This window comes from Mustelus asterias, chromosome 12 (genome assembly GCF_964213995.1).
Source record: "Mustelus asterias chromosome 12, sMusAst1.hap1.1, whole genome shotgun sequence".
In the NCBI taxonomy this organism is placed as follows: Eukaryota; Metazoa; Chordata; class Chondrichthyes; order Carcharhiniformes; family Triakidae; genus Mustelus; species Mustelus asterias.
Genome location: NC_135812.1, coordinates 79,901,912 through 79,917,844, shown reverse-complemented (window position 1 = coordinate 79,917,844; position 15,933 = coordinate 79,901,912). Strand labels below are relative to the sequence as shown.

Below are 15,933 nucleotides of genomic sequence, written 5' to 3'. Positions count from 1 at the left end.
TCCCGGACATCACTGCAGGAGTTCATTAGGATAGTGTCATAGGCCCAACCATCTTCAGCTGCTTCATCATTGACCTTCCTTCTCTCATAAGAACAGAACTGAGGATGTTTACTGATGATTGCACAATATTCAACACCATTCACGACTCCTCAAATACTGAAGCAGTCCACGTCCAAATGCAACAAGATCTGGACAATATCCAGGCTTGAGCCAACAGGTAGCAAGTAACATTTGTGCCATACAGTGCCAAGGAATGACCATCTCAAAAAAGAGAGAATCTAGCCACTGCCCCTTGACATTCAATGGCATCACCAGTGCATTCCTCCATCATCATGGGAGTTATTACCATTGATCAGAAACTGAACATGACTAGCCATATAAATACTGTGGCTACAAGAACAAGTCAGAGGCTAGGAATCATGCAGTGAGCAACTCACCTCCTAAAACCTCAAAGCCTGTCCACCATCTACAAGGCACAAGTCAAGAGTGTGATGTAATATTCTCCCCTTGCCTGAATGAGTGCAGATCAAACAACACTCGACATCATCCAGGACAAAGCAGCCCAATTGATTGACCTCTCTTACACAAACATTCGCTCCCTCCATGACCGATGCACAGTGGCAGCAGTGTGCACCATCTACAAGATGCACTGCAGGAACTCACCAAGGCTCCTTAAACTGCACTCTCCAAACCCACAACCACTATCATCTAGAAGATCAAGAGCAGCAGCTACATGGGAACACCACAACCTGGAGGTTCCCCTCCAACTCACTCACCATCCTGACTCAGGAATATATCACTGTTCCCTCACTGCTGCTGTGTAAAAACGCTGGAACTGCCTCCCTGACAACACTATGGCTGTATCTATACCACAAGGATTGCAGCGTTTCAAGGCGGCAGCTCAGCACCACCTCCTCAAGGGAAACTAGGGGTGGGCAACAAAGTGCTGGCCTAGCCAGCAAAGCCCACCATCACATAAATGAATCTTTAGGAGAATATCTGTCCTGTTCATGTTAATAATATGGATGTGATGTGGTAAGGTAAATAGAAGAAATGCATGATGTATAGATTTTGAAATAAATTGCCACATACAACTCTTCTTAATCTTGTCAAACAAGAACCCAAGATTATCAGCATGCATGATACTGATCATTTCCTACCAGCTTGAAGAGACGGTTAAGCTTCAAATAATCACTAAAAACTGAGGTAAATTGAAGAAATCCCCATACAATTAATCCATGTTTCCAGATGCAAATACAAAGAAAAATTACACATTGGGTTCCATTTTCTCACCAAAAAAATGCTAAATTGCAAAACAGCCAATTTACTACAAGCTCGACCAGTGTACCTATTTGACTGAACCTGAACAATGATTCTTGGAATTGTCTGGTACTTTCAAGATTAGTGCAGCATTGTGATGGAATACACAACTTTGTTTAAAATTAAAATTCCTGTACAATTAGATGCAAGAATTTCTAAAAGTCCAGAAAATACTGGCAGGAAATAACTTAATTATTTACATTGCATGTGACCAATAACCCCGAGATTCTAGCTGAAAATTGGAGGACTGGAGGATCATAATTCATTAATTTAAATTAACTACATTAAATTACAGCCAATTTAGAGAAGGTGCAATGTGCTGTAACAAATTTGTATTTAGTCATTCATTTCCAAAAGTTCAAATGTCATCCCCATGTCCCATAGTGTTGTTTCTCTTCCCACACTTAGTTTTTTTATTAGTGTCACAAGTAGCTTACATTAACACTGCAATGAAGTTACTGTGAAAATCCCCTCGTTGCCACACTCTGGCGCCTGTTCGGGTACACGGAGGGCGAATTTAGCATGGCCGATGCACTATCCAGCACTACTTTCGGACTGAGGGGGAAAACACACCTGGAGGAAACCCATGCAGGCAGGAGGAGAATGTGAAGACTCCGCACAGAGTGACCCAAGCTGGGAATCGAACCCAGGTCCCTGGCGCTGTGAGGCAACAATGCTAACCACTGCGCCACAAGGCACACTTCCATTTGTTCCCATAGCAAGATTTTTCCTGGAACAGGTCACTAGCCTGTCCCAAAGGGGGATAGCTTGAGGGGCACCACTCCACATCAAGGGTGGCAGACCAGGAATCTCTCCCGCTCCTACTGCCAGACATTGGCATGTGTTGGAAAGATTTCACAAGTTGATACTCAACCTATTGGCTGCATTATGAACACATCTTCCTTGGCCATCAAGTCCTGGGGTGCGACTCGAATCAGGAGCTTCTGGTTCAGAGGCAGGGACGCTACCCACTGTGCCACAAGACCTCCTGTCCCGTCGTGTGCACTTTTAGATAATGTTTTGCTTTCAAAAATAGCTCTTCTACAAGTTAAAACAGAAGAGGACCCATTTAATATTTTGAACATCTCACTCGGTAACATTTCTGCTGCCATGGGAGTTCATACTGGAGCAGAAGGGCAATAAATGCTGGCCTAGCCTATATTCTACGAACAACAAATAAAAACAAAAATCTATTCCGTCTCAAACGTTGCAACTTTAAGATAATTATTGACCTTCGTGATACTACGGTTTGTCAGCCACAAATGCCCCACAAGCCCTGCCAGATACGCACTCAATGTTCTGGGATTTTTGCCTCTTTTCTGTTCTTGCAGATTTGTTTCAGAATTCGGCATATTTTTCTTGTTTTTGAGGTTAACCTTGACGTCACAAATTGACAATATCTGCAGAAAGATCTTAGAAGCAACATAATGACAGATGTAACTGGCTGGAATTATTCTGATGTTGAAGATGATGCTAGGTCACTTCACTGAACGAGGGTTACTGAACTCGCATCCCCTTTTGGAAATTAAAACAGAAAATGCTGCTAACTCTCAATAGATCTGTCAGCAACTGTGGAGACAGAGAAATTCACAGATCCGAACCCTTAACTTTGTTTCTCCCTCACCAACGCTGCCAGGCCTGCTGAGTACTTCCAACATTCATGTCTTTTTATTTCCGATTCCAGTGATCTGCAGTATTTTGCTCTTGTATTTGGGTGAACTCAGATGAACAGTAACTAAACATTAGTGTGCACACAAGGTATTGGATACCTGGAAACATGTAATCAGCTCTGAGGAGATGCATAGGAAGATATTCCAGAAAGTGGAGCGCAGTTTCACAGAAGGAAAGGGTGGTGGGAGGGAGGGGTGGCGGTAAAGAGAAGGGGAGAGCAGCAGAAAATGGTTAAGAATTTACCTTTAATTTGACCCTTCAATTGAATTCATCCCCATGATCGTGAAACCGATATGGAAGTCTTAGGCAAAAATTTAGGTTCATTCACAAAGCATCAAGGAGTCAGTTGGAACCTCACGATCTATCTGACTGCAATTTTAATGGCTTAAGTGAGTTTTTTCATCTGGGTGTTTCAAATGGAGGGAGTAGGAAGATGACAATAATGAAGGGGGGGGGGGGGGAGACAGGGTACACTGCCTGACAGTCCAATGGTGGCATGTGTGGGCAGCACGCTGGCACAGTCATTAGCACCGCAGCCTCACGACGTCTGGGACCCGGGTTCGATTCCCGGCTTGGGTCACTGTCTGTGCAGACTCTGCACATTCTCCCCATGTGTGCGTGGATTTCCTCCGGGTGGTCCGGTTTCCTCCCACAGTTCAAAAGACGTGCTGGTTAGGTGCATTGGCCAAACTACATTCTCCCTCAGTGTACCCGAACAAGCACCGGAATGTGACGACTAGAGCATTTTTACAGTAGCCTCATTGCAGTGTTAACATAAACCTACTTGTGACACTAATAAATAAACTTTAAAACCTGTAGTCAGAGGTTGTGACTGCCACCACCATATAGAAAGGATAATACACACCTCTGATGGTAACAGCAATCTGATTTTATGCACATCCAGCAAAAACCATTCTTTCTTACAGTAGCTTTTACCAAAACTTATTTCGGGATACGGGTTTCTGTGGGGATTGTCCCTTTGATGATCCCTCTGCAGAGTAAGGTTCACATGACCCAGGAACCAATTGGGGAGCAGAGTGGGCATCCTGCTGAGCTGGGGTTTCTGTTCCAAACCTTTTTGGGAGCTGACTGGCAGCCATGAGGCTGCAAGCCTCTGTATTATAGCTATATGTAAATAAAAGTTGCAGTTGTTCTTTACCTAACTGATGAACAGGAATTATTCCAGTTTTGTGAACATGGGTGGCATTTATTCTCCTCTCTAGTTGCTTTGATGGTGGTGGTGGACTCTCAAACTGCAATTAGCCCCTTTGTATAACAGAGCATCTTGCAAGACATTTCAGGGGACAGTTACATCTATGTCTCAGGTCACATCTAGACCCAACCTGGCAATGGCAGCAAGTTTCCTTCCCTAAAAAGTACAATAATACCAGATGGAAAGGAAAAGGTGTAGTTTGTATGATAGACATCTGACCTACAACCCCAGTGTTATATCCAGTGGTAAATTGAAAACTAAACACCAGAAAATCCTCAACCCAATCTTATCTCACTTCCATGTTATCCATGGTGGGCCACTTAAGTTGCTTGCTCTCAGTATTAGTCCATCTTAATGAATGTCCCAGCTTTCAACTGAACCCGACCAATCCAGAGTTATGTTCATTGACAGAATAGAGTACTGAAAAAGGGGAAGCCGATGTTTAAGAAAGGGAATAGAAATTACCCTGGTAATTATAGGCCGGTTAGTCTTACTTCGGTGGTCGGTTAGTTGATGGAAAAGGTCCTTAGGGATAGGATTTACGACCATTTAGAAAGATGCAGCTTAATCCGGGATAGTCAGCACGGATTTGTGAAGGGCAAGTCTTGCCTCACAAATTTGATAGATTTTTTTGAGGAGGTAACTAAGTGTGTAGATGAAGGTAGTGCAGTTGATGTCATATACATGGATTTTAGTAAGGCGTTTGATAAAGTCCCCCACGGTTGGCTTACGAAGAAAGTAAGGATGTGTGGGATAGAGGGAAGTTTGGCCGATTGGATAGGTAACTGGCTATCTAACAGAAGACAGAGGGTGGTGGTGGATGGAAAATTTTCGGACTGGAAACCGGTTACCAGCGGAGTGCCACAGGGATCAGTGCTTGGTCCTCTGCCATTTGTAATTTTTATAAATGACTTGGAGGAGGGGGCTGAAGGGTGGATCAGTAAATTTGCTGATGACACCAAGATTGGTGGAGTAGTGGATGAGGTGGAGGGCTGTTGTAGGCTGCAAAGAGATATAGATAGGATGCAGAGCTGGGCTGAAAAAATGGCAAATGGAATTTAACCCTGACAAATGCGAGATGATTCATTTTGGTAGAACAAATTTAAATGTGGATTACAGGGTCAAAGGTAGGGTTCTGAAGAATGTGGAGGAACAGAGAGATCTTGGGGTTCATATCCATAGATCTCTGAAGGTTGCCACTCAAGTGTATAGAGCCGTGAAGAAGGCCTATCGTGTGTTGGCGTTCATTAACAGGGGGTTGGAGTTTAAGAGCCGTGGGGTTATGCTGCAACTGTACAGGACCTTGGTGAGACCACATTTGGAATATTGTGTGCAGTTCTGGTCACCTCACTATAAGGATGTGGAGACACTGGAAAGAGTGCAAAGAAGATTTACCAGGATGCTGCCTGGTTTGGAGGGTAGGTCTTATGAGGAAAGGTTGAGGGCACTTGGGCTTTTCTCTTTGGAGCGGAGGAGGTTGAGAGGAGACTTGATAGAGGTTTATAAGATGATGAGGGGGATAGATAGAGTGAACGTTCAAAGACTATTTCCTCGGGTGAATGGAGCGGTAACTAGGGGGCGTAACTATAGGGTTCATGGTGGGAGATATAGGAAGGATGTCCGAGGTAGGTTTTTTACTCAGAGTGGTTGGGGTATGGAATGGACTGCCTGCAGGGACAGTGGAGTCAGAAACTTTAGGAACATTTAAGAAGCTATTGGATAGGCACATGGAGTACTTCGGAATGATAGGGAGGAAATAGCTTGATCTGGGTTTCAGACAAAGCTCGGCACAACATCGTGGGCCGAAGGGCCTGTTCTGTGCTGTACTGTTCTATGTCTATGTCTATATATAATTTTAAGCAATGGTTTATTCTTTGGAATTGATACATGCTGTAGGTACAATACATCTCAGACATCATCATTTGTGGGTAATATAGGGAACTGCACAGATGTATTTCTATAGATTTAGAACCTACTTGGCTCAGTTGGTCACACTCAGGTGGTGCCCATCAGAAGAAATATTAAAGCAAAACTGACCGCCTGATGCAATGATCAATTAAGAATTGTGTTACAATTAACAGAGGTTCAAAGTATATCTTGCAAGTACAAATTATGTATACACATCTCCACCTACCTACACACAGACGCATTTAACTTTGACACTTAATATTTATCTAGCCTAGTCACTTATGTTGCTAAGTGGCAATTGGCAAGTTTCACTTACTGACTCATTCGGTGCCCGAAAAGGCATGCAGCCAAAACAGTGTAGCCTTGTACCAATCCAAGGTCATCAATGGTGAAGTTACTTATTAAGTATTCACTTCAACATAAGCAACAATTAAAAATAAGCACAAATTCAACACTCCACAATCTCAATGGCTATGCAATTTCCTGCTGCTTTTCTGGTTAGTGTCTGTCAGCACAGATTAAAAAGATCAGTAAATGACGTGTGGGATTCTTTAACTTCTGTTGGAAGTCTATTTTGTCTTTCTACCATACAACCAGCATTATAACTTGAGCACCAAGCACTAAAAACTTGGGACATTTCACCCATCTCCCATTCAATCTTGCCCAAGTTTCCAGTTATTGTGGATCATCTCTGAACGGTTTGCTATGTATCACAAGAGACGTGCAAAGTGGGAGAGAGGGGGGAAGCACCCGTTTCGACTAAGCTCAGCAGCTTTCCAGTTTGGCTAAAATAAACAAGGTCTGAATGGGAATGGGGCTGGAGGATTCCCTCCGAGGTGCCGAGGGGAAAAGCTGCACACTCAAACTGGTCATCTCCCCCCCCCAACCCTCCGCCGAATTTCCTGTGCTTTCATTTCAAACAGCCTGCTTGGCATATTGCACAGAAAGGAAGCAAAGGCCACATACGACAATTATCTGCTCGCTGGAGCATCCTGCAGGGAAGTGTGTACTTGGAGGAAAAATGGTCAGAGCAAGAGCAGAATACTGACAACGCAAGAATGCTGCTGCGAAGGATTAAATAGCATTAGTCCCCCTCCACCCACCCCCCTGATGCACTTCACAGAAACCTTAGGCACAGTCCTCAACATATCGGAGTTCTTGTTTTAAGGAAAAAGGTTGTTAACCAGTGTATTTAACACGGCAGACAAGAAACAATCACAGAAAGTTGATTTAGTTTGTTTAAACTCTAATCGCGAGTGTTATTCCACGGGTGAACTTTAGAAGTAAACAGAATCCACTTATAAATAATCACTGTCAACAGATACACTTACAAAAGAGCTAAACAAAGCACAGAGAGACATTACATTCCTTACTGCCTTGCTCTCCGGTATGTCCAAGGTAGAAATCACAAACAGGTAGCAATTAGAATCGAGTCACAAACCTTCGAAATCTGATATAATTCCCTCCAATTGGTCATTTACTGATATGTCAGACATCTTCCCAAAAAACTTTCCGACCCTGATTTAGTCTCACTCCAGATACAGATCCCAGGGAGAGAGAGAGGAAAACAAAAACTTGCAAATACAATCCCAGCAGCTTGTGTTTTTTTGAGCTGAGTGTATGTTTGGTCTTCGGTACTTAATAACAAAAAACTTTTTTTTTGGGGGGGGGGGGGTGTGGTGGGGGAAACTTTGACGGCACTGAACTATCGCAAAAGCCAACCAAAGGCAAAAAAGCATGCAGGATGAATGGATAAGACCCACCCCTCCCCCAGTTCGCAGAGGCAAGCAGAGAGAGCTGGCCAGGGACATGACTGGTTGAATGAGACGCCTGTCAAAAGGCTGCGGATTGTGGTACATCGCTGAGACGGTAGAGCAGCAGCTTGGGGGCAGCACTGTGTAGTGGCGGGGGCGGGGGCGGGGGTGCGGGGGAGGAAGATTATTCTCATTTGGTACAAGTAGGTATGGGTCAAGGTGTCGAACCACATCGCAGCTTTAAAAAAAAATGTAATGACATTGGATTCATGTACAATTTCTGACTTAAATACCTTGCCTGGTGCATCCCTCAGTTGGGTGGTTAATTTTGCTGTGTAGTATTGCTGTGAACAGCCAATATTTGGAGGTTGTAAAGGGCATCGAGTCCTCAAGAGTTATATTTGTGCACATTAGTCACATCCTATTGACCTCAAATCATGACCCTGATTAATGAGAAACAAGAATGCATCCGTTCCTTCAGCGTTACTTAGAAGTGTATAATCTAACAACAGAAAGATGGTATTTTTTTAAAATCTGATAAAATTTGTCTACTCATTTACACAAACCACTAAACCAGTCTGTAGCACACGCCACAGTTACATTAATTTATATAAAATACAATATAGCCTGATTAAAGTGCACATTGCAGTTTAATCCCCTTAATTTAATAATAGCTCAGTAGCATCTTAAATGTATGTTAATGCTCTGTTGCCGGTGTTATTCATTTACATAATTCAATTAGAATCACAAGATGACTCAAAATACAGTACTCAACAGCTTCACTGAAATAATAATGATGATTCTGTGGATTATGGTCTCCTTTGGGAGAATGCCTATTGTTCTGGTCTGAAACAAAAAAAACTAATCACTAAATAATGTCAAAACAAATTATATTTTGCCTCTTGGTCTGATATGAAACCATCTCGATGGTCAAAACAACAAAGCAAAGACATTTGGCAGGAGACATGGAAAACAAAGCAAGTCAGGCCAAGCACTGCTTTCCTGAGTATTCCTACTTCATTTAAGTATAAATATTATGCAGCTGTACAGATAGTTTCCAAAGTTGGATATGTATTGTTTAGCCGAAGTACCTCGTGTAGGCTTGGGTATGAGATTGATAGCTTTCATGTTTATATTTCTTAGTTGTGCCTTTTTCCTTTTGTAACTTTATTTTTAATCAGTTATCTCTTACCTCAAGCTTTCCTGCAGGGCAAATGGGTTTGCTATGTCATGGAAGAGCAATTTCTGTTCTTCCCCCACCCCCCCTACTGGATGATAGTTCAGACTGTTGCTCCTGAGCCAAACCTTATCAACATACCAGAAAGCAACCAAGTTTATTTGGACAAATGTAAAAGGTTTCCAAATTATGCTGGGAAATGTAGTTTACTTGATCGACTTTCACAGGACTCAAAAAGCAGAGGGAGGAAGCTGTGACCTTCCAGTCATAGAGTAGAACCATAGAATCTCTACAGTGCAGAAGGAGGCCATTTGGCCCATTGAGTCTACACTGACCACAATCTCACCCAGGCCCTATCCCCGCATCCCTACTTATTTACCCTGCTAATCCCCCTGACACTAAGGGGCAATTTAGCATGGCCAATCCACCTCGCCGGCAAATCAGTCAGTGCATCTGTCAAACTGCTTCTAAATTTCTTCAGTCACTGGCCCCTGCTTCTCTGTTGTTTGTTTGTTTTTACCTACACCACAGATTGTGAATTTTGGGAATTGTTTTGTGTTGTGTAGTCATGGCTACTGGAAAGTTGTCAAAATAGCTGAAACTCACTTCACAAAAAAATAAGTGGCCCAGACACAGCCATTCATTGGACAAATGTTTCCTCTCTTCACGGACCTGAGTTTTCCATGTGTGGTAAAGGGTTGAGAGATGGGATATGCTAGTATATTACGTCAATGATGATGTACAACTGATATCAGTCAATCAGGTGTTGGACTCAAGAGAAAAAGGAGAAGTTGGAATCATGCCTAGGAACATTGTGTCTACTCTGTGACCTCTTTAGATGTATTACTAATAAACACGTGTTTAGCAGACACACACAGTATGTTTACAGTCTGTCTAAGAACCAAGTTCCATGCCTAGAGTCCAAAATAGAAGAACACAATTCAGATTATGCTGGCAGCAGTGGGGACCTCGATGTAAAAGATACATCAGTGTTATCAAAGGAAGCACAGAGTGCATGAAGCTTTTGAAAGTAGTTCTTTAAAAAAAAAAAATCAGCAGAGGAGGCAGCACTCAGGAGAGTTGTAATGATGACCGCACCTAGTGAACAGTCCCTGTCCTTGTCTCACCCATTTCACTGCCTCAAGGTTCCACAGAGGCCAAAAGTAGGAGCTGTGGAAATACCATTTTTTCCAGTAGCAAGCAGCATCAGTTCAGTCACAACAAGTCTGTTCCTTTCTATATGCGGTAGTTCCAGTAGCAGACAAAGTTCTCCTATGGCACCGGGTGCAGGAGCCACTGTGGATTTCGAATTCATTCTTAAAGCCTTTGACACTTATTTAACCCAAAGCAAATCTAGTAATCAAACAAACACATTTTAACCAGTGGTCACAACAAACCTAGGAAATTGACTGAATTATTTCATGCTGACTCATATCACTGGCCAGTTCTTGAGGCCGCTGAAGGCCAAGCTAATCCACGATCGCAAAGTTGAGGTGGTCAGGGTGCAAAACTCTGACTTTCTGCAGACTAAAGGTGATCTTACTTTGGATCAAATGGTTCAGCATGTGAGGCAGGACGAGTTTAGAGAATTTATCAAGACTATAATTCCACACAGCTCTGATGCTTCACTTGACTCCATAGATTGGGTAGGCTCACAGACAGTGGCTCCACACAAGTCAGCTAAATCAGGCGTAATGGCAGGGAACTCCAGGCCGGCAGCCATTTTGAGATGCTTGCGTCGTGGTATGAAAACCAAGTATAGACGCCAAGACTGCTCAGCAGAATGCTTCCAGAGTGGCTAAAATGGACATTTCCAGGGTTTTGGCAAATCCAATCATTTTAGTCAAAGTTAAAAAAAAATTTCATCCAAGAAATGGAAAGGCAAGGAAAAGACATAATTACAGAGTTCCTAGGGGAATTTGATCATCTTTGTCCAGACTATTGGTCAGTTACAGTCCAAGTCTAAGGCTTCAATAGTACTTTTAAAATTGATACTGGAGTTGAAGTTAATGCATTGGTGGATGACCTCCATTGGCTTCAGCCAATGGCCCTTCATCCATTAGACATTGATTTACAAGGTCCAGGTGGCATAGACCTTCCCATCTAAAGGCAGCATTATTGCTGCTCTTTGTTACAAGGGGTGACAGATCATTGATTCTCTCTGTTGCTCATAATTAGTGCACATCCTTATTGAGTGATGATGTTGGCATACTTTTAGAAATCCGAGAAAAAACAGACTACGCTCATCATTTGAATGACTCACTGACTTTCCTTCGCTGAGGAAGGAAACATGGCTGTGAAAGTGAGTTTTGGTGAACACCAGGAGGGAAATGGAAAACAATGAAGGTGCACAGGGTAAAAAAAAGAGAAGAACGGAAATCCTGTTGGAGAGAATCATAGAATCCTGCAGTGCAGAAGGAGGCCACTCAGCCCATCAAGTCTGCACCGACCACAATCCCACCCAGACCCCATCCCCACAACTCCACACACTTACCCTAACTAGTCCCCCTGACACTAAGGATCAATTTATCATGGCCAATCCACCTAACCCGCACATCTTTGGACTATGGAAGGAAACCAGAGCACCGGGAGGAAACCCATGCAGACACGGGGAGAACGTGCAAACTTCACACCAAGCCGGGAATCGAACCCTGGTCCCTGGCGCTGTGAGGCAGCAGTGCTAACCGCTCTGCCACCGTACCACCCCGAGAAGAGCAGTACTTCCTGGAAGAGAAGTGGCAGTGAGTTAAACGCCAAGATAAAGGCAAAATGCTGCAGCTTCTGGAATCAGAAACAAAAACAGAAAATGCTGAAGAAACTCAGGTCTGACAACATCTATGAAGAGAGAATGGAGCTATTCCCTCTCCGCAGTCAGACATGCTGAGTTCCTCCAGCATTTTCCGTTTTTTTATTTCAGATTCCAGCATGTGTAAATATACTTTTCTAGCTGCAGCCTCTTGATAACTATAAATGCACTGTGGCTGCAAGAGGATTTCAAGAACAAAACTCAGGAACATTCCAACAAAGATGATCCCTCCAGGAGAATAAAAATGTGACAAGATGATTTGCACCAAGAATTTGTTCAGATGTCATACAAACTGCTATTGCATTATCCAGATCAGTCAATAAAGTCTACCACACACACTGGTATAAATATGACAGTGCAAGTAGTTGTGGACTGGAACAGACTTAACACAGGTATTCCAGTGTAGAAACGCACATTTCTCGGGAAGTGCCTGAAAACATTTCTGATTTCATTTTGTTCCTGTGTCACACTGGAGTGATTTCATTTCAAACAACAGAAGAGTCTATCTAGAATCAGAAATGGCAGCATACTGTGACGGTATCCCAGAAAATAATCAATTTGAACATTTTTGGAAAAATGAAGAGTTGTTTGAAGAAAATGATGGTTGGGTGTAGTGACAAAGGCAACAAATATCATTTTTTAAATTCATTGAGGATGTGGGCGTAGCTGGCTCAGCCAGCATTTATTGCCCATCCCTAATTGCCCCTTGAGAAGGTGCTGGTGAGATGCCTTCTTGAATCACTGCAATCCACGTGGTGTAGGTACACCCACAGTGCAGTCAGGGAGGGAGTTCCAAGATTTTGACCCAGTGACAGTGAAGGAACAGTGATAGATTCCCAAGTCAGGATGGTGAGTGACTTGGAGGGGAACTTCCAAGTGGTGGTGTTCCCAGGTATCTGCAGTTCTTGTCATTCTAGACAGTAGGGGCCATGGGTTTGGAAGGTGCTGCCTCAGGAGCGAGTTCCTGCAGTGCATCTTGTAGATGGTACATATGGCTGCCACTGTTCGTCGATGGTGGAGAGACTGAATGCTCACGGAAGGGTTAGCAATCAAATGGGCCGCTTTGTCCTGGATGGTATCGAGCTTCTTCAGCATTGTTGGAGCTGCACTCATCTGGGCAAGTTGACAGTATTCCATTACACTCCTGATTTGTGTCTTGTAGAGTATGGACTGGCTTAGGGGGCGGGGGTGCAGGAGGGGAGTTATACGCCACAGAATTTCTAGCCTTTGACTTGCTTTTGCAGCCAGTGTTCATATGGCTAATCCGGTTCAGTTTCTAGTCAATAGTAATCCCCACAATGTTGATAGTGGGGGATTCAGTGATAGAACATAGAACATAGAACATTACAGCGCAGAACAGGCCCTTCGGCCCACGATGTTGCACCGACCAGTTAAAAAAAAAACTGTGACCCTCCAACCTAAACCAATTTCTTTTCGTCCATGAACCTATCTACGGATCTCTTAAACGCCCCCAAACTAGGCGCATTTACTACTGATGCTGGCAGGGCATTCCAATCCCTCACCACCCTCTGGGTAAAGAACCTACCCCTGACATCGGTTCTATAACTACCCCCCCTCAATTTAAAGCCATGCCCCCTCGTGCTGGATTTCTCCATCAGAGGAAAAAGGCTATCACTATCCACCCTATCTAAACCTCTAATCATCTTATATGTTTCAATAAGATCCCCTCTTAGCCGCCGCCTTTCCAGCGAAAACAATCCCAAATCCCTCAGCCTCTCCTCATAGGATCTCCCCTCCATACCAGGCAACATCCTGGTAAACCTCCTCTGCACCCTCTCCAAAGCCTCCACATCCTTCCTGTAATGTGGGGACCAGAACTGCACACAGTACTCCAAGTGCGGCCGCACCAGAGTTGTGTACAGTTGCAACATAACGCTACGACTCCTAAATTCAATCCCCCTACCAATAAACGCCAAGACACCATATGCCTTCTTAACAACCTTATCTACTTGATTCCCAACTTTCAGGGATCTATGCACACATACACCTAGATCCCTCTGCTCCTCCACACTATTCAAAGTCCTCCCGTTAGCCCTATACTCAACACAAATGATGGCAAATGGCACTGAATATCAAGGGGTGATGGTTAGATCCTCTCGTTTGAGATGGTCATTGCCTGGCACTTGTGTGGTATGAATGTTACTTGCCACTTGTCAGCCGTAGCCTGGCTATTGTCCATGTCATGCTGCATTTGGACATGAACTGTTTCAGTATCTGAGGTATGGTGCTGAACATTGTGTGCAAACATTCCCAATTCTGACCTTATGATGAAGGGAAGGTCATTAATGCAGCTGCTGAAGATGGCTGGGCCTAGGACACCATCCTGAGGATCTCCTGCAGTGGTGTCCTGGAGCTGAGACGATTAACCTCCAATCACCACAACTATTTTCCTTTGTGTCAGGTCTGATGAATCCAAGCAGCGGAGGGTTTTCCCTCTGATTCCCATTTACTCCAGTTGTGCTAGGGCTCCTTGGTGCCACACTCGGTCAAATGTGGCCTTGATGCTAATGGCAGTCATTTTCACCTCACCTCTGGAATTCAGCTCTTTTTTCCACGTTTGAACCAAGGCAGCAATGAGGTCAGGAGTTAAGCGACCATGGCGAAACCCAAACTGGGCATCACTGAGCAGGTTATTGCTGAGTAAGTGCTGCTTGATAGGGCTGTTGATGACCTCTTCCATCATTTTACTGATGATCTAGAGTAGACTCATTGGGCGGTGATTAGCAGTGTTGAATTTGTCCTGTTTCTTGTGTGCAGGACATACCTGGACAATTTTCCATATTGCCGGTTAGATGCCAGCTGTACTGGAACAGAACTCAACTTAACTACTTCAAAAACAAACTAAAATTAGTGGTATTTAATTGTATATGTTTTCAAACAAGCAGATTTTGCCTTTGACATTGCTTACACCAAGCCACGTGAATCTGTTTTAGCATGACAGGACTCTGTACCATGTGAAACACAATGAATGTGTTTATTATTGTGAGCTTTGATTCTTAACTTTGCAAAGTCTGAAAATTGTTAGGTTAACAAATCAGCATTTAATTGTTGTTTGTCAATGGAAATGTACAGATTGAAAAACATGTAAATTCTGGTTGTTTAAAAATACACATTAATTGACAGGTTTTCCTGTCTCCTCCATCACTTCAAAAAGAATTGTTTTTGCATTTTGCAAAAGTGTGATATCAACTGTGAAGAACAAACAGCTCATTAAGCACACCTTTTGTGTTACTACTTAGAATATGAAAGGGTGGGAATATATTTTTATTAATTAATTTTTTACTCTTCTCGGCCTTTTGGCTAAGATCAAGTGTAGTATGCGGATGCTGCACTTGGTTGAGGTCATTAGGTTACATTTAAGCTTCATTTTCATATGAAGCAATTTTTAAAAGCGACATCTCGGCCTTTTGGCCAAGATGCAAATGAGATCAAGCCTTGGAGGAGGAAGACCTGCACCTACTCCAATCAGCTTGGCTCATGTAGATCAGGCCCAAGACAGCGGTTGCATACCTTGTCTTGTCAGCTTGCATCGGGAATGTCTCGACTTATTGAGACTCTGAATTGGACTTGATTTGATTGAATTGGAATTTTTTAAAAATGTTTTACTCCATTCATAAAGTTACAAAGCCAATACTCAACGGACCAGGCAAACCCAAATCCATTCCAATTGATCTTGATTTGTCACATGTATTAGCATACAGTGAAAAGTATTGTTTCTTGAGTGCTATACAGGCAAAGCATACCGTTCATAGAGAAGGAAAAGGAGAGGGTGCAGAATGTAGTGTTACAGTAATAGCTAGGGTGTTGAGAAAGATCAAATATATGGTAGATGCGTTCAAAAGTCTGATGGCAGCAGGGAAGAAGCTGTTCTGGAGTCGGTTGGTACGTGACCTCAGACTTTTGTATCTTTTTCCTGACAGAAGGTGGTGGAAGAGGGTATGTCTGGGGTGCGTGGGGTTCTTGATTATGTTGGCTGCTTTGCCGAGGCAGCGGGAAGTGTTGACGGAGTCAATGGATGGGAGGCTGTTAATTTTCATCTATAGACTCGAGGTTGTAAGAAACG

At 43.3% G+C, this 15,933-nt stretch overlaps 1 protein-coding gene across 9 annotated transcripts in view; it reads right to left on the bottom strand.

Moving 5' to 3' along the window:
* Window positions 1–15,933, bottom strand: part of LOC144501616 (neuronal-specific septin-3-like) — a 305,860-nt gene that overhangs the window by 144,165 nt on the left and 145,762 nt on the right. Inside the window, exon 1 of one of the 9 annotated variants that reach the window (XM_078225493.1) lies at window positions 8,160–8,274. The exons of 5 other annotated variants lie outside the window; for them this stretch is intronic. In XM_078225493.1, coding sequence (XP_078081619.1) covers window positions 8,160–8,247 — 88 coding nt within the window. In that variant the 5' untranslated portion in view covers window positions 8,248–8,274. Of the gene's footprint in view, window positions 1–6,428; window positions 6,538–7,485; window positions 7,863–8,159; window positions 8,275–15,933 lie in introns of those variants that run through there. 3 more of the 9 variants (XM_078225500.1, XM_078225495.1, XM_078225499.1) reach the window with 3 other exon arrangements.